Source organism: Ranitomeya variabilis, chromosome 4 (genome assembly GCF_051348905.1).
Source record: "Ranitomeya variabilis isolate aRanVar5 chromosome 4, aRanVar5.hap1, whole genome shotgun sequence".
Taxonomy (NCBI): domain Eukaryota; kingdom Metazoa; phylum Chordata; class Amphibia; order Anura; family Dendrobatidae; genus Ranitomeya; species Ranitomeya variabilis.
The window spans coordinates 772,333,184-772,358,180 of NC_135235.1; the positions used below are offsets into that span (position 1 = coordinate 772,333,184).

The window sequence follows — 24,997 nt, forward strand, 5'->3', positions numbered from 1 at the left end:
CTGATTGGTCACACCTGTCCGGCCGCCAACAATCAGTGAAGTCAGTGCAAGCTCCAGGTTTTTGAGGGCCCCGGGCGAAAAAGTCTCAGCCCACGTAGCATATAACACAGCCCACGTAGTATACAGCACAGCCAAGTAGTATATAGCACAGCTACATTATATTTAACACAGCCACGTAGTATATTGCACACCCACGTACTATATAGCACAGCCACGTACTATATAGCACAGCCCATGCAGTATATAACACAGCCCACATACTGTATAGCACAGCCACATAGTATATTGCACAGCCAAGTAGTATATAACACAGCTACGTAGTATATAGGACAGCCCACGTAGTATATAGGACAGCCCACGTAGTATATAGGACAGCCCACGTAGTATATAGGACAGCCCACGTAGTATATAGGACAGCCCACGTAGTATATAACACAGCCCATGTAGTATATAACACAGCCACGTAGTATATTGCACATCCACATAGTATATAGCACAGCCCATGTAGTATATAGCGCAGTGACGTAATATATAACAGCCCACGGAGTATATAACACAGCCCACGCTGTATATTACACAGCCCACGCAGTATATAACACAGCCCACGTAGTATATAGCAATGTGGGCACCATATCACTGTTAAAAAAAGAATTAAAATAAAAAATAGTTATATACTCCCCTTCCGGCGGCCCCCGGATCCAGCCCAGGCCTTTAGCGATGCTCCTCGCGACGCTCCGTTCCCAGTAATGCCTTGCGGCAATAACCCATGATGATGTAGCGGTCTCGCAAGACTGCTATGTCATCTCCGGTCATTGCCGCAGTGCATTCTTGGGACCGAAGCGTCACGAGGAGCGGGAAAGTCTGCCGCGGATGCCGGAAGGTGAGAATATAATGTTTTTTTTTTTAATTATTTGTAACATTATGTGTTTTTACTATTGATGCTGCATAGGAAGCATCAATAGTAAAAAGTTGGTCAGACTTACAGGGTTAATGGCAGCGTTAACGGACTGCGTTATACCACGTTATGCTGCGGTGTAATGCAGTCCGTTTAATCGACTTCTAAAACGCTATGTGGGCGCTGACTGGAGGGGAGTAGGGAGGGGCCAATTCGCGGCTGGACTGTGCGGGATTTCCGTGACAGACAAACAGACGGAAGTGGACCTTAGACAATAGTATACACTCACCGGCCACTTTATTAGGTACACCATGCTAGTAACGGGTTGGACGCCCTTTTGCCTTCAGAACTGCCTCAATTCTTCGTGGCATAGATTCAACAAGGTGCTGGAAGCATTCCTCAGAGATTTTGGTCCATATTGACATGATGGCATCACACAGTTGCCGCAGATTTGTCGGCTGCACATCCCAAAGATGCTCCATACAAGGCAGGATGGATCCATGCTTTCATGTTGTTTATGCCAAATTCTGACCCTACCATCCGAATGTCGCAGCAGAAATCGAGACTCATCAGACCAAGCAACGTTTTTCCAATCTTCTACTGTCCAATTTCGATGAGCTTGTACAAATTGTAGCCTCAGTTTCCTGTTCTTAGCTGAAAGGAGTGGTACCCGGTGTGGTCTTCTGCTGCTGTAGCCCATCTGCCTCAAAGTTCGACGCACTGTGCGTTCAGAGATGCTCTTAGGCCTACCTTGGTTGTAACGGGTGGCAATTTGAGTCACTGTTGCCTTTCTATCAGCTCGAACCAGTCTGCCCATTCTCCTCTGACCTCTGGCATCAACAAGGCATTTCCGCCCACAGAACTGCCGCTCACTGGATTTTTTTTCTTTTTCGGACCATTCTCTGTAAACCCTAGAGATGGTTGTGCGTGAAAATCCCAGTAGATCAGCAGTTTCTGAAATACTCAGACCAGCCCTTCTGGCACCAACAACCATGCCACGTTCAAAGGCACTCAAATCACCTTTCTTCCCCATACTGATGCTCGGTTTGAACTGCAGGAGATTGTCTTGACCATGTCTACATGCCTAAATGCACTGAGTTGCCGCCATGTGATTGGCTGATTAGAAATTAAGTGTTAACAAGAAGTTGGACAGGTGTACCTAATAAAGTGGCCAGTGAGTGTATATAGATAGGTTTTTTTTCTTTATGTTGGAGGGCCCAATTCCAGCTATTACTCTCGGACCTGTGATTTCTATCTCCTCCACTGTGTACAGGATAATAGAGTATAATAAAGTAGTTATGGACGAGACGTAACTAACATTGTGCAGTGACGCTGCTTTCCATATAGTGATGGATATTTTTAGTTCTTAAAACTATGATTGGCGTATCGTAATAACTGGGCTGCCCCATACTATCGAGTACTTGGGGGCGGGGGGGCGTTCAGCCAAACTCTGTCACCTTCTTAGACGCCATGTTTGCTTTTCACAGCAGCAAGTGGATAAACTGCCAGGGTTTTTGTTGAAGCCTCATCTGTGCCGTCCCTGCGGTGCACATCTATGTTCTGGGCACAAAAAGATTAATTTATTTTTAATAAATGTTTAACATGTTACAAATTATAAAATGTGTCTTCTGCTTTTTCCATGTTTTTTTCTTTTTACAAGAATTGTTGGAGCCAATTTTCTTTAGAAACATTTTAATATGTTTATTTTCGGGTGTTTTTCCTGTAATATCGGAAAGCCTAAGGCCAGAAATAAACCCCATAAATCACTGTACATGGAGACTTTGGGATCAGATCATTTCTGTCCACGTTGATTGTGGAAACAAAAAAGCTTTTCTAAAAGCCTCAAACTTCTGTGTGTGAATCAGAGCTGAGATGTAACGTGATAGAAGATTACAGTGCGGGGAAGACAGGAAACCTTCATATAGACGGCCGGCGGTGATGGAGTCAGTGACCGACTCTGGCCAAATATGTCTCTAGAGCCGTAGTAGAAGATGAAGATGTCGTCCTCATCATGAAGTAGTTATTTCTCATGTCGTGTGTAATGAATATCTCCTGCAGTATTGCTAATGCCGATTCCAGGGTCGGTAAATGAGACGAGAATTAGCGTTATGGAAGATGAGTCTATGAGAAACGTATTCAGCTGCCGACTCCGAGGAGGAAACTGCTTGTTGTCTGTGGCCTAAATATATAGGATTTATTAGTAGATGTAAAGAAGGAAACTAAATACTGTAAAATAATAAATCTCCTCATATGTTTCCCTTATTATCTCCAGTAATTGTATTATTACACAGGATTCTTATGATGTTACATCGGCTCATCTTCTCATTCAGGTCTCTACAATATCGGATCCTCTCAGTGAAGATCTTCTACAAAAGAGAATTGTCCTGATTTACCCATCACTGATGGATATGGACAGAGACAAGATGGCGGAGAGGATATTACACCTCACCCTAGAGATCCTCTTCCGGCTTACTGGAGAGGTGAGAGATTCTGATGACGTCACATTACATCATTCTTATCTATGGGAATAACAGATGGACAGAACTGGAGAGGTGAGGACTCTGGAAATGTCCGTAGTGAGATTTATTAATGTGTCTCTCCATTACCAGGATTACACAGTGGTGAAGAAGACCTCTAGTGATCGCTGTCAGGTCCCTGTGTCTGAGGGATGGGGAAGACCCCTGAGCCCAATCACGGGGCCTCCACCTCACCTCCTGATCCATGAGGACATCAATGACCAGAAGATCCTAGAACTCACCTACAAGATGATTGAGCTGCTGACTGGAGAGGTGACACTGCTGGGAATGCTGGGACATTATACAGTAACACTATGAAGGGATCGGGGGATGACGGTATCATTGTATGTGTCAGGTTCCTATAAGGTGTCAGGATGTCGCTGTCTATTTCTCCATGGAGGAGTGGAAGTATTTAGAAGGACACAGAGATCTGTACAAGAACGTCATAATGGAGGTTCCCCAGCCCCTCACATCTCCAGGTAATAGACAGGACTAAATACACACGGCCTATAATTCTCTCTATGTAAAGAATGAATTCAGTCCCTGTATGTGTTTCCTCCAGATCTATCCAGTAAGAGGACAACACCAGCGAGATGTCCCCGTCCTCTTCTTCCACAGGACTGTAACCAAGAAGATCCCAATGCTCCTCAGGATCATCAGGTAGATGGAGAGAAGGTGTCAGGAGATCTCCCCTATGATGTGTAGACGCCGGTGAAGGTCTTGTGCTCAGTCTTGTTTTATCCACCAGTATTATATGTTTTATACTTGTGTGATGAGAACGGTGGAGATGGCAGGATTAGAGCTGATCATAGATGGGACTTCTCCATCTGTCGGTGACTTTTATAATATTTGTTTCAGGGTGAAGATCTGACCCATATTATTACTACAGAGACATATGTGAGGGGTGATGAGCGGTGTAAAGAGGAGATTCCCACATATGGTTACCCAGGTGAGTAGTAACCACTAAATGCAGAGAGGTCACAGATTCTTCTCATCACCGGCTGTGGCTGCTTTATCGGTGGTGTAGTCCGGCCGTATTACCATGATCACCATTTTACCTCTAGACCACAACATTCTCCTCCACCCAAAACTGTTTAAATGACTTTGGGCATTGAAAGCCCTTTTCTATAGAACTTACAACCTGGAAGATCCACCTGCCCCCTGGTATTAGTGTGAGGGTGATCCCTTAAAGCGAGATCTATATGATTGCTTGTACCTGACCCAATATAGGCCAAGTGCTCGGTTTATGAGTCACACCGAACACAGAGTTAGATGTATACTCCTTTCTCAGCAAAGGCTTGTACACAACTGAAGTTGATTCTCAAGAAAGAGAGACAGAAAATGGTGTCGCACAATCTTCTGAGCAGCCAGTGTCAGTCTATGATAGGTCCATTTCAACTTCACTTCCATATATGGTATCCAGTATCTTAGCTTCTGCATTCCAAGGATTGTCTGAAGACACAGACGCCATCTTGGTACACCATATCTGAACTGACTTATATAAGGTTTAATAATTGATTTCATTAGCCATTCTCCTTCACATTATAAGATGCTGACCGTTACCTGCCCAGATCTGTAAACTATAAAGCCAAGTGACAGCGTACGTAGAATGTGCTGGCAAGATAGAAAATCACTTGAAGAAAAATATTGTGATGGGTCTGTAAGAGAAAGCGGAGGGTAATGATGCTGTTGGCTTCCTAGAACCCTGAGATCTTATCGGATGAATCTCCCTTCTCTCCCTTCTGTGCTGCTGAATGTGATCATATGGTCCCTACAAGACCAGGTCCCGTCTTTCTGGCCAAACTTCACTTTTATGATCGACAACATTAAATGTGCAGTGAGGCCAAGTGTGAATTTCTGGACAATAACAGAGTTTCCCTTTATCCTGACTTTTCAATTTGTATTAAGACCGACTAACTTCAAGGAGGATTGTGATAATCTACATAAACCCATCACACCGGTGCCATGATCTATCTCTGAGCTGTGCGTGGCTGATGGCTGTAATATACATTTATTCCCGCCTGCAGGAGATGTGTTGGCTCCAGCCCTGGTTTCATGGATTCACTCCACCTCATAAATTACATTGTTTTATCCTAAGAAATTCAGATTACTGCACAATCTCTCCTGAAATGGGGAGCAATATTATTTTCTCTAATCTTCTGGTCAGGATTCATAGCAGCTCCAATGGTCCACCATAAATGAATGCAACTTTTTTTTTTTTTTAATCAGATACATTTTTTATTTACCGTATATACTCGAATATAAGCCGAGATTTTCAGCCCATTGTCTTATGCTGAAAGTGCCCCTCTCGGCTTAGACCGGTGGGGGTGACTCGAAAATATCTCCCCTCTCCCCCAGGCCGTCTTTCTTCCCTGGAGGTGTTTCTTACCACCTCCTTCACAGCAGCAGCGGCGGAGCATGGCCATCCTGGCATGTATTGAGTCTCCGAGGGAAGCGGAGTGCCGGTAATCTATGGAGCAAGTGGTAGCGGCTGAGCAGCACCATCCTGTCATGTATGGAGACGCGGAGGTAGCGGCGTGCTGGTAATGTATACAGCACCAGTCATGGAGGCAAGCGGTAGTCGTACGGCAGGTGGAGGTTGCGGGTGGCCTGTATTTTCAGTGCCGCACGCTTCACTTCCAGTGACGTCATGAATATTCATAAGCCATAATGAGCGGGATCGGAAGTAAAGTATGCGCAGCAAAAACAGGCTGCCCGCAACCTCCACCTGCCGTATGGCTACCGCTTGCCTCCATGACTGCTACTGCCGCTCCATATGTTACCGGCACGCCGCTACCTCCAGGACTCCATACGTGACAAGATGGCGCTGCTCCACCGCTACCGCTTCCTCCATAGGTTACAGGCATGCCGCTACCTCCAGGACTCCATAGATGACAAGATGGCGCTGCTCCACCGCTACCGCTTCCTCCAAAGGTTACAGGCATGCCGCTACCTCCGGGACTCCATACGTGACAAGATGGCGCTGCTCCACCGCTACCACTTCCTCCATAGGTTACAGGCATGCTGCTACCTCCAGGACTCCATACGTGACAAGATGGCGCTGCTCCACTGCTACCGCTTCCTCCATAGGTTACCGGCATGCCGCTACCTCCAGGACTCCATACGTGACAAGATGGCGCTGCTCCACCGCTACCGCTTCCTCCATAGGTTACAGGCATGCCGCTACCTCCAGGACTCCATACGTGACAAGATGGCGCTGCTCCACCGCTACCGCTTCCTCCATAGGTTACAGGCATGCCATACCTCCAGGACTCCTTACGTGACAAGATGGCGCTGCTCCACTGCTGGTAACTGGTGACTGGTAAGGAGTATCCTATCAAGCAGTTTATTAACTGCAGCACTAAAGGAGTTATCTATAGGGCTTCCTGTACTTGTGGCATGGAGTATATAGGTAAAACGATTAGGGAATTCAAGAAGAGAATTGGTGAACATGTGGGAGATGTTTTGCACAAAAGGGACACGGCTGTGTCTCGACATATTAACCAGCTACATAACGGACAAGTCAATAACTTACGATTTATAGGGATTGAGAAAGTCACTATGCCAACCCGAGGAGGCAACTGGGATCAGTTGTTGTTGCAGAAGGAGTCAAAATGGATTTTTTACCTAAACACTGTTGCACCCTATGGTCTTAATGACCAAATTAATTATGGGTGCTTTCTCTAATCCTCTATGAAGATCCTCCTGGTCCCCCTTTTTTTATTTTTATTTTTGGTTGAACTGTCTGTGACACATATTATGTGCCCTTCCTAAATCCCTTCCTTTTGCACCCCTTCCTTTCTCCTTATTTGTGTAGGGATTGTCTGTTATCACTAATACCCCTTTCTATATAATCTTATTTGGGGGTATGATATTTGAACAAAACTATAGCTATAGATGGGAACTTGTTGTGAATTAGACTTTTTGGCTCCCTCTTGTGGTTACTAGTGATATGACTCTGGGATTTTCTTCCCTCAGGTTGCACCCAGCTGGGTCGTTAGTTCAGGGGTGTTGCTATATAAACCTCCTGGAACCTTAGTCCAGTGCCTGGCATCGTTGTAATCAGACACATTCTGTTTGCTCCTATCTGCTGGTCCTGGTTCGTGCAAAATTAAACTAAGTCCTGCTTCTTTGTTTTTTGGGTTATTTCCTTGCTCTCATTTTTGTCCAGCTTGTACTAAATGTGATTCCTGACCTTGCTGGAAGCTCTAGGGGGCTGGTGTTCTCCCCCCGGGCCGTTAGACGGTTCGGGGGTTCTTGAATTTCCAGTGTGGATATTCTTGATAGGGTTTTTGCTGACCATATAAGTTATCTTTCTATATTCTGCTATTAGCTAGTGGGCCTCTCTTTGCTAAATACCTAGCTCATTCTTATGTTTGTCTTTTCCTCTTACCTCACCGTTATTATTTGTTGGGGGCTTGTATCCAACTTTTGGGGGCTTTTCTCTGGAGGCAAGAAAGGTCTTTCTTTTCCCTTCTAGGGTTAGTTAGTTCTCCGGCTGGCGCGAGACGTCTAGAATCAACGTAGGCACGTTCCCCGGCTGCTGGTATTTGTGGTGCTAGGATTAGATATATGGTCAGCCCAGTTACCACTGCCCTATGAGCTGGTTTTCTGTGTTTGCAGACTTAGCAATTATTCCTGAGACCCTCTGCCATTGGGGTCATAACAGTATGCCAGGCCAACATTGAATGTTTAATGCATTGCAGAAGTGGGATAATAAGAAAGGAAATTCTGAGTTTTTTTTTTTTTCTTTCCTCTCTTCCTCCCCTTTACCTTTGAGTGGCTTGTGCTTGCTGCAGACATGAATGTCCAGACCTTGATTACAAGTGTAAACCAGCTGGCAGCTCGTGTGCAGGGCATACAAGATTTTGTTACCAGTAGTCCTATGTCTGAACCTAAAATACCTATTCCGGAATTATTTTCTGGAGACCGATTTAGGTTTAGGAATTTCATGAATAATTGTAAATTGTTTCTTTCTCTGAGACCCCGTTCATCTGGAGATTCAGCTCAGCAAGTTAAAATTGTTATTTCTTTTTTACGGGGCGACGCTCAGGATTGGGCTTTCTCGCTAGCGCCAGGAGATCCGGCATTGGCAAATATTGATGCGTTTTTTCTGTCGCTCGGATTGCTTTACGAGGAACCCAATCTCGAAATTCAGGCAGAAAAAGCCTTGCTGGCTATTTCTCAGGGCCAGGATGAAGCTGAAGTGTATTGCCAAAAATTTCGGAAATGGTCCGTGCTTACTCAGTGGAATGAGTGTGCTCTGGCCGCAAATTTCAGAAATGGCCTTTCTGAAGCCATTAAGAATGTGATGGTGGGTTTCCCCATTCCTACAAGTCTGAATGATTCTATGGCGCTGGCTATTCAAATTGACCGGCGTTTGCGGGAGCGCAAAACCGCTAATCCTCTGGTGGTGTTGTCTGAACAAACATCTGATTTAATGCAATGTGATAGAATTCAGACTAGAAATGAGCGGAAAAATCATAGACGTCAGAATGGGTTATGTTTTTACTGTGGTGATTCTACACATGTTATATCAGCATGCTCTAGACGTCTAACAAGGGTTGTTAGTCCTGTCGCCATTGGTAATTTGCAACCTAAATTTATTTTGTCTGTGACTTTAATTTGCTCTTTGTCTTCTTACCCTGTTATGGCGTTTGTGGATTCAGGTGCTGCCCTGAGTCTTATGGATCTGTCATTTGCCAAGCGCTGTGGTTTTGTTCTTGAACCGTTGGCAAATCCTATTCCTCTTAGAGGTATTGATGCTACGCAATTGGCGGAAAATAAACCGCAGTTTTGGACGCAGGTAACCATGTGCATGACTCCTGAACATCGGGAGGTGATTCGTTTTCTTGTTCTGCATAAAATGCATGATTTGGTCGTTTTGGGTCTGCCATGGTTACAGACCCACAATCCAGTCTTGGATTGGAAGGCAATGTCTGTGTCAAGTTGGGGCTGTCAGGGAATTCATGCTGATTCCCCGCCGGTGTCTATTGCTTCCTCTACTCCTTCGGAAGTTCCTCAGTATTTGTCTGATTATCAGGATGTATTCAGCGAGTCCAGATCCAGTGCTCTGCCTCCTCATAGGGACTGTGACTGCGCCATAGATTTGATTCCAGGTAGTAAATTTCCCAAGGGAAGATTATTTAATCTGTCTGTACCTGAGCATGCCGCAATGCGTTCGTATATCAAGGAGTCTCTGGAGAAGGGGCATATCCGTCCTTCCTCTTCCCCTCTTGGTGCGGGATTCTTTTTTGTGGCCAAGAAGGACGGATCTTTGAGACCTTGTATTGACTATCGGCTTCTGAATAAAATCACTGTTAAATTTCAGTATCCTTTGCCTCTGTTGTCGGACTTGTTTGCCCGGATTAAAGGTGCCAAGTGGTTCACCAAGATAGATCTTCGTGGTGCGTACAACCTTGTGCGCATTAAGCAAGGAGATGAATGGAAGACTGCATTTAATACGCCCGAAGGTCATTTTGAGTACTTGGTGATGCCTTTTGGGCTCTCTAATGCTCCTTCAGTGTTTTAGTCCTTTATGCATGATATCTTCCGGAAGTATCTGGATAAATTTATGATTGTTTATCTGGATGATATTCTGGTTTTCTCTGAAGATTGGGACTCACATGTGGAGCAGGTCAGGATGGTGTTTCAGGTTTTGCGTGAGAATGCTTTGTTTGTTAAAGGCTCAAAGTGTCTCTTTGGAGTACAGAAGGTTCCCTTTTTGGGGTTTATTTTTTCCCCTTCTGCTGTGGAGATGGACCCAGTCAAGGTCCGAGCTATTCATGAGTGGACTCAACCCACGTCAGTTAAGAGTCTTCAGAAGTTCTTGGGTTTTGCTAACTTCTACCGTCGTTTTATCGCTAATTTTTCTAGCGTTGTTAAACCTTTGACGGATATGACCAAGAAAGGTTCTGATGTTGCTAACTGGGCTCCTGCAGCCGTGGAGGCGTTCCAAGAGTTGAAGCGCCGGTTTACTTCGGCGCCTGTTTTGTGCCAGCCTGATGTCTCACTTCCCTTTCAGGTCGAAGTGGATGCTTCTGAGATTGGGGCAGGGGCCGTTTTGTCACAGAGAGGCCCTGGTTGCTCGGTAATGAGACCATGTGCTTTCTTCTCTAGGAAGTTTTCGCCTGCTGAGCGGAATTATGATGTTGGCAATCGGGAGTTACTGGCCATGAAGTGGGCATTTGAGGAGTGGCGTCATTGGCTCGAGGGTGCTAAGCATCGTGTGGTGGTCTTGACTGATCACAAAAATCTGATGTATCTCGAGTCTGCTAAACGCCTGAATCCTAGACAGGCCCGCTGGTCATTGTTTTTCTCCCGTTTTGACTTTGTGGTCTCGTATTTACCAGGTTCAAAGAATGTGAAGGCTGATGCTCTTTCAAGGAGCTTTGTGCCTGACTCTCCTGGAGTCGCAGAACCAGTTGGTATTCTTAAAGAGGGAGTTATCTTGTCAGCCATTACTCCTGATTTGCGACGCGTGTTGCAGAGATTTCAGGCTGGTAGACCTGACTCTTGTCCACCTGACAGACTGTTTGTTCCTGATAAGTGGACCAGCAGAGTCATTTCCGAGGTTCATTCCTCGGTATTGGCAGGTCATCCGGGAATTTTTGGCACCAGAGATCTGGTGGCTAGGTCCTTTTGGTGGCCTTCCTTGTCACGGGATGTGCGGTCATTTGTGCAGTCCTGTGGGACTTGTGCTCGAGCTAAGCCTTGCTGTTCTCGTGCCAGCGGGTTGCTCTTGCCCTTGCCTGTCCCGAAGAGGCCTTGGACACACATTTCCATGGATTTCATTTCTGATCTCCCGGTGTCTCAGGGTATGTCTGTCATCTGGGTGGTATGTGATCGCTTCTCGAAAATGGTCCATTTGGTGCCTTTACCTAAGCTGCCTTCCTCTTCCGATCTGGTTCCTGTGTTCCTTCAGAATGTGGTTCGTTTACACGGCATTCCTGAGAATATTGTGTCTGACAGAGGATCCCAGTTTGTTTCCAGGTTCTGGCGATCCTTTTGTGCTAGGATGGGCATTGATTTGTCGTTCTCGTCTGCCTTTCATCCTCAGACTAATGGACAAACGGAGCGAACTAATCAGACTTTGGAGGCTTGTTTGAGGTGTTTTGTTTCGGCAGATCAGGATGATTGGGTGACCTTCTTGCCGTTGGCTGAGTTTGCCCTTAATAATCGGGCTAGTTCCGCTACTTTGGTTTCGCCATTTTTCTGCAACTCTGGTTTCCATCCTCGTTTTTCCTTGGGACATGTGGAGCCTTCTGACTGTCCTGGGGTAGATTCTGTGGTGGATAGATTGCAGCAGATCTGGAATCATGTGGTGGACAACTTAAAATTGTCACAGGAGAAGGCTCAGCGTTTTGCCAACCGCCGCCGCGGTGTGGGTCCCCGACTTCGTGTTGGGGATTTGGTGTGGCTGTCTTCTCGATTTGTTCCTATGAAGGTCTCCTCTCCTAAATTTAAGCCTCGCTTCATCGGTCCTTACAAGATATTGGAAATCCTTAATCCAGTGTCCTTTCGCTTGGATCTTCCGGTTTCGTTTGCCATTCACAACGTGTTCCATAGGTCTTTGTTGCGACGCTACGTTGTGCCTGTGGTTCCTTCTGCTGAGCCTCCTGCTCCGGTGTTGGTTGAGGGCGAGTTGGAGTATGTGGTTGAGAAGATCTTGGATTCTCGTCTCTCCAGACGGAGGTTTCAGTATTTGGTCAAGTGGAAGGGCTATGGTCAGGAGGATAATTCCTGGGTGGTTGCCTCTGATGTGCATGCGGCCGATTTAGTTCGTGCCTTTCACGCTGCTCATCCTGATCGCCCTGGTGGTCTTGGTGAGGGTTCGGTGACCCCTCCTTAAGGGGGGGGGGTACTGTTGTGAATTAGACTTTTTGGCTCCCTCTTGTGGTTACTAGTGATATGACTCTGGGATTTTCTTCCCTCAGTTTGCACCCAGCTGGGTCGTTAGTTCAGGGGTGTTGCTATATAAACCTCCTGGATCCTTAGTCCAGTGCCTGGCATCGTTGTAATCAGACACATTCTGTTTGCTCCTATCTGCTGGTCCTGGTTCGTGCAAAATTGAGCTAAGTCCTGCTTCTTTGTTTTTTGGGTTATTTCCTTGCTCTCATTTTTGTCCAGCTTGTACTAAATGTGATTCCTGACCTTGCTGGAAGCTCTAGGGGGCTGGTGTTCTCCCCCCGGGCCGTTAGACGGTTCGGGGGTTCTTGAATTTCCAGTGTGGATATTCTTGATAGGGTTTTTGCTGACCATATAAGTTATCTTTCTATATTCTGCTATTAGCTAGTGGGCCTCTCTTTGCTAAATACCTAGTTCATTCTTATGTTTGTCTTTTCCTCTTACCTCACCGTTATTATTTGTTGGGGGCTTGTATCCAACTTTTGGGGGCTTTTCTCTGGAGGCAAGAAAGGTCTTTCTTTTCCCTTCTAGGGTTAGTTAGTTCTCCGGCTGGCGCGAGACGTCTAGAATCAACGTAGGCACGTTCCCCGGCTGCTGGTATTTGTGGTGCTAGGATTAGATATATGGTCAGCCCAGTTACCACTGCCCTATGAGCTGGTTTTCTGTGTTTGCAGACTTAGCAATTATTCCTGAGACCCTCTGCCATTGGGGTCATAACAGGAACTGTTTTGAATAGGGCGTCCCCATCCGGTACTATTAGGGAAAATATATGATATGTTAGGCCGTGAAGACATATTTGTATATTTATAAAATAATTTGTGTTACATCCATCAATGGGCTTGGTGAGAGGTGAGATTTGGTCGACACAGTTCTTCAGTGTATTGTTAGACTCGGCGTAGCGGTGTTTTTGATACTTCGGAGACTCTTATATTGATGCAATTTCGGCACTCCAGCGTTTTCTATACAGGGCGTAGCGGTGATCTTGTAGCGCTTAGAATACTTCCATTAGAAGTCATGGGACCTATTGGGACGCAATAATGTTTTAACTAAGAATGGCGCTTCTACGTAGGTTATTGCGTGGACTGTAGCGTCTTAGTATCTTAGCAACGAATACCTCCGCTTTACCGGAAGCTTTTTTGTCCGAGCGTTGGTCGGCATCGTGGTATCCTAGTAACACCAATCTCCGTTGTTACCGGAATTTGGATAGCGCTGGTACACGCTTTTAATACCTCCACTAGATGTTACGGGGGTCTTTCGGGATGTATTTATTTTTTAGCTAGGAATGGCGCTTCTATGCAGGCTATAGCGTGGTTTGTAGCGTCTTAGTATCTTAGCAACTAATACTTCCGCTGTAACCGGAAGCTCCTTTGTCCGAGCGCTGGTCGGCGTCATGGTATCTTAGCAACACCAAGTTCCGCTGTTACCGGAAGTTGATTATAGCGTCTTAGTATCTTAGTAACCAACACTCCCGCTTCAACCGGAAAGTTCTTTTGTTCGAGCGCTGGTCGGCGTCGTGGTATCCCAGCAACACCAAGTTCCGCTGTTACCGGAAGTTGGATAACGCTGGTATCCTAGTGTTTTTCTTACCAGTCTCACGGTGGAAATTCCCGATATTATTATTTTAGAGGTATGTTTACCTATCGCCTAACTCACGTCTCCTCTCTGCTGATTGATGGAGCGATCAGTACCGATGTCTATATTGTTTGTTCTTCTGTGTCAGTCACATGACAGGTGCTGAACATGTGATTGGCTAATTATGCCCGCCAGCATATTATTTAATGAACTCGGTGACTCCCTCCGGTCTCCTTAGTATAACATGGAGGGCGGCAGGTTTTGATGTCCTTACCTTTAGCACTCGTGCACTTTATCTCCCAAGCAGGCAGTCCCCTGATGATTAAGCCTGTGAAGAAACGCGTTGGGACACACCAGTAGGGAGAGTGCAGGGCATGATTTTGTTTAGGGGTAGCTGTGGACTGCCCTTGTAAGGGCGGGAGCTGGGGTTTTGAGGTCTATTGATAGCCCCTTAGGGATTGACAGGGTATTGTCTCCCTACAACGCTGCTCGTATGGATTTCTCCACTCCAGCGAATTGTGGCCCTTTATGTCATTGACCTCCGGGAATTGGTGAGATTGTTCCTTTTTGACATATCAGTTGTTCATGACTTCCACCTGTTTCTCTTACCCCCCTCCCTCCCCTTTTATTATTGTTTATGATACCTGCTAATACTTATATAAATAAGGTCATCTAGTTAGACATCTTGGCACGATTGTGCGCTGCTGTTATACACTAGAGGTATCTTGTGAATGCGGGACAGCTCACTTTATTCGTATTAACGGCTGTCCTCATCAATACTCTATTGTGGTACTACCCATGATGGTGTTGTATCAAATAGGTTACATCATCTAGTACCATTGTAGGTTTCACTGGGGTGATACTGTCTGTTTTTTTTGTTTTTTACATTTTACTTCGTAATATATTAAAGGTTACGTTTTAATTCCTACTTTAGCTATGTTCCTATAAATTTGGTGGGATCTGTTAGTTTATTCTAACGTTATTAGAATTATACATTTGCTGTTTTTGCTGCTCCACTGCTACCGCTTCCTCCAAAGGTTACAGGCATGCCGCTACCTCCAGGACTCCATACGTGACAAGATGGCGCTGCTCCACCGCTACCGCTTCCTCCATAGGTTACAGGCATGCCGCTACCTCCAGGACTCCATAGATGACAAGATGGCGCTGCTCCACCACTACTGCTTCCTCCATAGGTTACAGGCATGCCGCTACCTCCAGGACTCCATAGATGACAGGATGGTGCTGCTCCACCGCTACTGCTTCCTCCATAGGTAACAGGCACGACGCTACCTCCGGGACTCCTTACGTGACAAGATGGCGCTGCTCCACCGCTACTGCTTCCTCCATAGGTTAGAGGCACGCTGCTACCTCCAGGACTCCATAGATGACAAGATGGCGCTGCTCCACCACTACTGCTTCCTCCATAGGTAACAGGCACGCCGCTACCTCCAGGCCTCCATAGATGACAAGATGGCGCTGCTCCACCGCTGCCACAGCTGTGTAGAAGTGGGTAAGAAACACCCCCATGAGAAACTCGCGGACCGACGGGTAGAGGGGAGACTTGCAGGGAGAGGGGAGACTTGTGGACCCAGTAGCTGCTGCATCTCCTGTTATGATCTGGTGGCTTAGGAGCAGCATGAGACGAGCTCTGGAGGAGGTGGTACCTGTACTGACCGCAGACCCTGAACTTAACACAACAACTAGAAGTAGCCGTGGGATGTACCTAACATGGCCCAGACACCTCGACATAGCCGGAAGACTAGATACCCCTAAAGATAGAAACAGGAAAGCTATCTTGCCTCAGAGAAAATCCCCAAAGGATAGACAGCCCCCCACAAATATTGACTGTGAGAGGAGAGGGAAATAACATACGTAGCATGAAACCAGGATTTAGCAAAGGAGGCCACTCTAGCTAAATAGAAAGGACAGGACAGAGTACTGTGCGGTCAGTATTAAAATACTAGAAAATATCCACCACAGATAATACAAAAATCTCCACACCTAACTAAAGGTATGGAGGGTAAATCTGCTTCCCAGAACTTCCAGCTTGACTGAATAAATCCACACTGACAAAGCTGGACAAGAAAAAACATAGAAATGCAGTGAGCTATAAAGTCCACAGCATGTGGACAGCAAAAAGAAAGCCAGGACTTATCTTTGATGACTTGGACAGAATAGCAGGAGAATCCAGGCAAAGATGTGAATCCACCAAGAAACAATGGACAACTGGCACTAAGTAAAGGATCTAGCCAGACTAAATAGCCCAGTCATAATTGGTAATAAGTGGAAGCACCTGATGACTGCTGAAATCCAAAGGAGCAGCAGTACCACTTATAACCACCGGAGGGAGCCCAAGATCAGAACTCACAACATTATCCCTTATAACCACCGGAGGGAGCCCAAGATCAGAACTCACAACATTATCCCTTATAACCACCGGAGGGAGCCCAAGAGCAGAATTCACAACAGTACCCCCCCCTTGAGGAGGGGTCACCGAACCCTCACCAGAGCCCCCAGGCTGATCAGGACGAGCCAAATGAAGAGCACGAACCAAATCGGCCACATGAACATCAGAGGCAACAACCCAAGAATTATCCTCCTGGCCATAACCCTTCCATTTGACAAGATACTGAAGCCTCCGCCTCGAAAAACGAGAATCCAAAATCTTCTCAACCACAAACTCCAACTCCCCATCAACCAACACCGGGGCAGGAGGATCAACAGAGGGAACAACGGGCACCACATATCTCCGCAACAAAGATCTATGGAAAACATTATGGATGGCAAAAGAGGCTGGAAGGGCCAAACAAAAAGACACAGGATTAATAATCTCATAAATCTTATAAGGACCAATAAACCGAGGCATGAACTTAGGGGAAGAAACCTTCATAGGAACATGACGGGAAGACAACCAGACTAAATCCCCATCCCGATGCCGGGGACCAACACACCAACGACGATTAGCAAAACATTGAGACTTCTCCTGAGACAACGTCAAATTGTCTACCACATGAGTCCAAATCTGCTGCAACCTGTCCACCACAGAATCCACACCAGGACAATCAGAAGGCTCAACCTGCCCCGAAAAAAAACGAGGATGAAAACCAAAATTACAAAAGAAGGGCGAAACCAAATGATCAGCAGACACAAAGCATCTCAAACAAGTTTCCAAAGTCTGATTAGCTCGCTCAGTTTGGCCATTTGTCTGAGGATGAAACGCTGAAGAAAAAGACAAATCAATGCCCATCCTAGCACAAAAGGCCCGCCAAAACCTAGAAACAAACTGGGAACCTCTGTCAGACACAATATTCTCCGGAATGCCATGCAAACGAACCACATGCTGAAAAAACAACGGAACCAAATCAGAGGAGGAAGGCAATTTAGGCAAAGGTACCAAATGAACCATCTTAGAAAACCGATCACAAACCACCCAGATAACAGACATCTTCTGGTAAACAGGAATATCTGAAATAAAATCCATAGAAATATGCGTCCAAGGCCTCTCAGGGACCGGCAAAGGCAAAAGCAACCCACTAGCGCGGGAACAAGGCTTGGCCCGTGCACAAGTCCCACAGGACTGCACAAAATAACGCACATCCCGCAACAAGGAAGGCCACCTAAAGGACCTACCAACCAAATCTCTGGTACCAAAAATCCCAGGATGGCCAGCCAACACAGAACAATGAACCTCAGAAATCACCTTACTAGTCCATCTATCAGGAACAAACAATTTCCCCACTGGACAGCGGTCAGGTCTATCAGCCTGAAACTCCTGAAGAACCCGTCACAAATCAGGGGAGATGGCAGAAAGAATCACCCCTTCCTTGAGAATGCCAACCGGCTCAAGGACTCCAGGAGAATCAGGCAAAAAGCTCCTAGAGAGGGCATCAGCTGTTGTGAACTCTGTTTTCGGGCTCCCTCTTGTGGTCACAGGTGGTATGGTGTGACTTTTGCTTTGGGCTCCCCCTGGTGGCTTTGTTTGTTATCCTGCTGGTCTCTGGCTATCAGCTGTCTCGTTATCCTCTGGGAGGTTCCTATATAGCTCTGTTTCACTTCCACTTGTTGCCGGCTGTCGATGTAATCAGTGCGATTCAGATTCCTTCTGACTACCTTGCTCCCAGTCTCTCCAAGACAAGCTAAGTTTTTGTTTGCTCATTTTTTGATCATCAGTGTTCATCATGTTTTCTTGTCCAGCTTGCTAAAATGTGATTCCCTTGCTTGCTGGTTGCTCTAGTGGACTGAGTTTCTCCCCACACACCGTTAGTTGGTGTGTGGGTTCTTGAAATCTCAGGATGGATATTTTGTAAGGGTTTTTTATTGACCCCATAGATCCCTGTACTATTTTCTGCTTTCTAGTATTAGTGGGTCTCTTTTGCTGAATCTGATTTCACCCCTATGTATGTGCCTTCCTCTTACTTCACCGTTAATATTTGTTGGGGGCTTCTATATCTTTGGGGATTATTTCTCTGGAGGCAAGCGAGGTCTTTCTTTCTCTTTAGGTGTAGCTAGTTTCTCAGGCTGGATCGAGACGTCTAGGAATTTTTTAGGCACGTTCACCGGCTACCTCTAGTTGTGTTGGATAGGTTCAGATTTGCGGTCAGTCCAGTTACCATCTCCCTAGAGCTTGTTCTATGTTTAGTTACTTGCTGGTCTATTTGTGATCCTCAGCCACTAAGGATCATAACAATCAGCCTTAACATTCTTAGAACCCGGAAGATACGAGACCACAAAATCAAAACGGGAGAAAAACAGGGACCATCGAGCCTGTCTAGGATTCAGCCGCTTGGCAGACTCGAGGTAAATCAAATTCTTATGATCAGTCAAGACCACAACACGGTGCTTGGCTCCCTCAAGCCAATGTCGCCACTCCTCAAATTCCCACTTAATAGCCAACAACTCCCGATTGCCGACATCATAATTGCGTTCCGCAGGCGAAAACTTTCGGGAAAAGAAGGCACACGGTTTCATCAAGGAACCATCAGAATTCCTCTGAGACAAAACGGCCACTGCCCCAATCTCAGAAGCGTCAACCTCAACCTGAAAAGGAAGAGAAACATCCGGCTGACGCTACACAGGGGCAGAAGTAAATCGGCGTTTAAACTCCTGAAAGGCAGCCACAGAGGACCAATTCGTCACATCAGCGCCTTTCTTCGTCAAATCGGTCAGGGGTTTAACCACACTGGAAAAGTTGGCAATGAAACGGCGATAAAAATTAGCAAAGCCCAAAAATTTCTGAAGGCTCTTCACAGATGTGGGTTGAATCCAATCATGAATGGCCTGGACCTTAACAGGATCCATTTCTATAGACGAGGGAGAAAAAATGAAACCCAAAAAAGAAACCTTCTGAACTCCAAAGAGGCACTTAGACCCCTTCACAAATAAAGCATTATCACGAAGGATCTGAAATACCATCCTGACCTGCTTCACATGAGACTCCCAATCATCGGAAAAAAACAAAATATCATCCAAATATACAATCATGAATTTATCAAGATAATTGCGGAAAATATCATGCATGAAGGACTGAAATACAGATGGAGCATTAGAAAGCCCGAAAGGCATCACAAGGTATTCAAAATGGCCTTCGGGCGTATTAAACGCAGTTTTCCATTCGTCACCCTGTTTAATGCGAACAAGATTATACGCCCCTCGAAGGTCAATCTTAGTAAACCAACTAGCCCCCTTAATCCTAGCAAACAAATCAGAAAGCAAAGGCAAAGGGTATTGAAATTTGACCGTGATCTTATTCAGAAGGCGATAATCAATACAGGGTCTCAAGGAGCCATCCTTCTTGGCAACAAAAAAGAATCCCGCTCCCAATGGTGACGAAGATGGCCGAATATGCCCTTTCTCCAAAGACTCCTTAACATAACTCCGCATGGAGGTATGTTCTGGCACAGACAGGTTGTAAAGTCGGCCCTTAGGGAACTCACAGCCAGGAATCAAGTCAATAGCACAATCACAGTCTCTTTGCGGAGGAAGGGAACTGGACTTGGGCTCATCAAATACATCCTGGAAATCTGACAAAAACTCAGGAATTTCAGAATATGGGGAAGAGGAAATTGACATCAAAGGAACGTCATTATGAACCCTCTGACAACCCCAACTAGTCACAGACATAGATTTCCAATCCAGCACAGGATTATGTACCTGTAACCATGGAAAACCCAGTACAATAACATCATACAAATTATGCAACACCAGAAAACGACAATCTTTCTGATGTGCTGAAGCCATGCACATGGTCAGCTGTGTCCAAAACTGAGGTTTATTTTTAGCCAAAGGTGTAGCATCAATGCCCCTCAAAGGAATAGGGTTCTGCAAAGGCTGCAAGGGGAAACCACAACGCTTGGCGAATTCTAAGTCTATTAAGTTCAAAGCGGCGCCTTAATCCACAAACGCCATGACAGAAAATGACGACAACGAGCAGATCAAGGTCACAGATAAGAGAAATTTAGGCTGTACAGTACTGATGGTAACAGACCTAGCGACTCTCTTAGTAAGCTTAGGGTAATCAGAAATAACATGAGCAGAATCGCCGCAGTAAAAACACAACCTATTCTGACATCTGAATCCTTGCCGTTCAGCTCTAGTCAAAATCCTATCACACTGCATAGGCTCAGGACTCCGCTCAGAGGACAACGCCATCGTGTGCACAACTCTGCGCTCGCGCAAGCGCCGATCAATCTGAATGGCCAGAGACATAGAATCACTCAGACCAGCAGGCGTAGAGAACCCCACCATAACGTCCTTAACAGATTCAGAAAGACCCTTTCTGAAAATTGCTGCCAAAGCATCGTCATTCCATTTAGTGAGCACAGACCATTTTCTAAATTTCTGGCAGTATGATTCTGCCGCTTCCTGACCCTGACACAGGGTCAACAAGGTCTTTTCTGCATGATCCACTGAATTAGGTTCGTCATACAATAATCCTAGCGCCTGAAAAAAGGTTTCTACATTAAGCAAGGCCGGATTCCCTGATTCAAGGGAAAATGGCCAGTCCTGAGGATCACCACGCAGCAGAGAGATGACAATTTTAACTTGCTGAATGGGATCACCAGAGGAACGGGGTTTCAGAGCAAAAAAGAGTTTGCAGTTATTTTTAAAGCTCAAAAACTTGGACCTGTCCCCAAAAAACAAATCAGGAGTTGGAATTCTAGGCTCTAAAGCCGGAGTCTGAACAACATAATCAAAAATACCCTGTACTCTTGCAGCAAGTTGATCCACACGAGAAGCCAAATCCTGAACATCCATGCCATTGCCAAACTCCTGAACCACCCAGAGATTAAGAGGGAGGAGAAGGCAAAGTAGACTACAGTAAAAAAAATGGCTCGGCACTTTTCTTCCCTTCTTTTGAGATGCTTTTAACTCATTGTTGGCCAGTTGTACTGTTATGATTTGGTGGCTTAGGAGCAGCATGAGACGAGCTCTGGAGGAGGTGGTACCTGTACTGTCCACAGACCCTGAACTTAACACAACAACTAGAAGTAGCCGTGGGATGTACCTAACATGGCCTAGACACCTCGACACAGCCGGAGGACTAGATACCCCTAAATATAGTCTTGTATCTGGGTCATATATTGGATACCTAATGTCTTCTAATTTTTTAATTCCCCCATTTTATTAAATTCCGGTAATACTTCGTTGTGCCATGTTGGGGAAAAATTTGTAAGGAGCCCCACTCCCCTTATCTTTTTAATTGCCTCCCACACCTTTTGTAGTAGTGTCAAAGTAGGATAGGCCGTTCCAAACTTCTTAAAACTACCTGCCTCCAAGCCCTGAACTAAGGGATCCCTTCCCAATAACCGAACCAAAATCCGTTGAACCGGGTCCAGGTCATTCACCTCCCACCAACCTCTCATCTGTTGGCCCTGCGCTGCCAAAAAATAAATCCAAGGGTTTGGAAGCACCAGTCCCCCTCCGTCTTTAGGCCTCTGAAGCAATTCCAGCCTAATTCTTGGCTGTTTTTTCCCCCAAACAAGGTCTCTTAAACATAGAATTGATGGTACGAAACCACCTCCGGGGCAACTGTATGGGGGTATTGTGCAATACATACAATAATTGGGGCATAAGAATCATTTTAATTAAGTTTATCCTTCCAGCCACTGAGATATAATCTACATCATGCCCCTATTTTCTTCCTAAATTTATCCAACAATGGGGATAGATTCAAGTCCACGTAGCTCGAGAGGGAAAGCGACACCTGGATACCTAAATTTTGAACTGTTGGACCACTGCTGACTTACCACCCTCCCCGATATCAGGATATCATCATAACCTCGATCTACCACCAGAATCTTAGATTTCTCTCAGTTAATCTCAAGGCCTGATGCATCTCCAAGCTAAGGATATTCATTGCTCCCAACAAGGACTCCCCAGGGTCTTCCAAAAAAAGCAACAGGTCATCCACATACAGGGCTATTTTTTTCCTCCACTAGGCCATACCGAAACCCTTTAACTGATACCGCATGTCTAATTGTCTGTGCCAGGGGTTCCACTGCCAGCTCATAAAGCAGCGGAGACAGCGGCATCCCTGCCTAGTCCCCCTATAAAGACTAAAACTTCCAGACAACTGTCCATTAACTCTAACCCTAGCAGTCAGGGATGCATATAATAGTCGCACCCATGAAATAAGTTGGCCCAAGACCAAAAAATCTCAATACCTCCCAAAGATAACACCACTCAACATTATCAAACGCTTTATGCTCATCCATTGATACCACAACCCTACTACCACCATTACGCGACGGCAACTGCAAGTTCAAAAATAGTCTACGTAAATTTATCGCTGTAGACTTATTTGGCATAAAACCCAATTGATCAGGATGGACCAGATTCTCGACCACGCTTGCCAAACGGTTGGCCACTACTTTAGCCAATATCTTAACGTCAGCAACTAAATGGGCCTATAGGATTCTGCCAACCCCGGGTCCTTGCTTTCCTTCAAAATAACCACCACTATTGCCTCTCTCATGGACGCCGGCAACTGCCCTTCTTTTAACGCCCCATCAAAGACTACCTTTAATTTAGCCACTGATACATCCATCAAGTTCTTATATATCTCAACTGGGAGTCCATCAGTTCCAGGGGCCTTATTGTTAGTCATTGACATGATGGCAATTTTAATCTCCTCTTCCGTTATAGGTTCATCCAACCTCCTCCTATCATACTCCTCAATCTTGGGAAGTCCCACCCCTCCAAGGAAATCTTCTACTTCTCCTAATGTAGCCCTCAGTCCAGATGCATACAGTTGGTCATAAAATCTTCTAAACCCCCTCAAAATACCCTCTGTGTTCATCATCTCAGTTCCTTCATCTGTCCTTAATTTGTATACATATGACGAGTCCTTCTGTGCTGCCGTCACCACCGAGAGCAAGTGCCCCACTCTTTGCCCTTCCTCAAAAAACGGTAGTTTCTGAAATGCTCTTCTTCTCTCCGCTCTCTTCATTTACAACTTATTGACCGCTTCCTGGGCTCCTCTAAATCTACATTCAGTTACCGCTGATGGGTTTGGCTCCATGTCTCTTTCTGCCCTTTCTAGTGTCTCTATGACTTCCCTATCTTCTATTTTAGTTTTAGATTTACATCTACAAATCTCCCTAAAGAGAAAGCCCCTCAAAAAAGCTTTCATTGCGTCCCAAACTATCTGCTTATCAGCACTATCCTTGTTAAACTGCCAATATTCTTTAATCTCCTTCTTAATATTATCCACATTGATATATTCAAGCCATAAAGGCTGAAATTTCCACCCACCTCCCCATCCAATCACCCCTCCTGTTCGTCTAATTAACAACTCTATAGGCTTGTGATCTGAAATCACTCTCGGAAGGTATTCTACCCCACAAATCATATGTGTCATTAAAATGACCCAATGCTAGGTCAGTCCTGGAGAGAGACCCATGAGTTGCAGAATAGCAGGAGTAACAAACTTCATTCTCATTCCTCACTCTCCAGAGATCCACCATCCCCAATTCTGTCATATAATTCCCAAATGACGACAGTTTTTTAACCCCTTTCTGACATTGGACGTACTGTCCCATGGAGGTGGGGTGGGCCCGTATGACCACCGACGGGATAGTACGTCCAGCGCGATCGGCCGCGTTCACGAGGGGAGCGCGGCCGATCGCGGCCGGGTGTCAGCTGCCTATCGCAGCTGACATCCGGCACTATGTGCCAGGAGCAGTCACGGACTGCCCCCGGCACATTAACCCCCGGCACACCGCGATCAAAGATGATCGTGGTGTGCCGGCGGTACAGGGAAGCATTGCGCAGGGAGGGGGCTCCCTGCGGGCTTCCCTGAAACCCCCAGAGCACCGTGATGTGATCGCGTTGCTGCGAGGGTCTCTTACCTCTCCCTGCAGCAGGCCCGGATCCAAGATGGCCGCGGCATCCGGGTCCTGCAGGGAGGGAGGTGGCTTACCAAGTGCCCGCTATAAAAGTAAATCAAACCCCCCTTCATCACCCCCTTAGTTAGCGAAAAAATAAAAAATTAAAAAAATGTGTTTATTTCCATTTTCCCATTAGGGCTAGGGTTAGGGTTAGGGTTGGGTCTAAATTTAGGGTTAGGGTTGGGGCTAAAGTTAGGCTTAGAGTTTGGATTACATTTATGGTTGGGAATAGGGTTGGGATTAGGATTAGGGGAGTGTCAGGTTAAGGGGTGTGGTTAGGGTTGCCTTTGGGATTAGGGTTAGGGATGTGTTTGGATTAGGGTTTCAGTTATAATTGGGGGGGTTCTCACTGTTTAGGCACATCAGGGGCTCTAAAATGTGACATGGCGTCCGATCTCAATTCCAGCCAATTCAGCGTTGAAAAAGTAACACAGTGCTCCTTCCCTTCTGAGCTCTCCCGTGCGTCCAAACAGGGGTTTACCCCAACATATGGGGTATCAGCGTACTCAGGACACATTGGACAACAACTATTCAGGTCCAATTTCTCCTGTTACCCTTGGGAAAATACAAAACTGGAAGCTAAAAAATAATTTTTGTGAAAAAAAAAAAGGATTTTTTATTTTCACGGCTCTTCGTTATAAACTGTAGTGAAACACTTGGGGGTTCAAAGTTCTCACAACACATCTAGATAAGTTCCTTGGGGGGTCTAGTTTGCAATA

At 45.8% G+C, this 24,997-nt stretch overlaps 2 protein-coding genes across 2 annotated transcripts in view; one reads left to right on the top strand and one right to left on the bottom strand.

The window, feature by feature from the left end:
• The window catches only part of LOC143766955 (oocyte zinc finger protein XlCOF8.4-like), a 1,046,781-nt gene that overhangs the window by 410,099 nt on the left and 611,685 nt on the right, over positions 1–24,997 (bottom strand). The window lies entirely within an intron of this gene.
• Positions 1–24,997, top strand: part of LOC143766946 (uncharacterized) — a 94,822-nt gene that overhangs the window by 24,199 nt on the left and 45,626 nt on the right. Inside the window, exons 2-6 of the mRNA XM_077254963.1 lie at positions 3,226–3,375; positions 3,505–3,684; positions 3,767–3,890; positions 3,974–4,071; positions 4,270–4,360. Coding sequence (XP_077111078.1) covers positions 3,298–3,375; positions 3,505–3,684; positions 3,767–3,890; positions 3,974–4,071; positions 4,270–4,360 — 571 coding nt within the window. The 5' untranslated portion in view covers positions 3,226–3,297. The remainder of the gene's footprint in view (positions 1–3,225; positions 3,376–3,504; positions 3,685–3,766; positions 3,891–3,973; positions 4,072–4,269; positions 4,361–24,997) is intronic.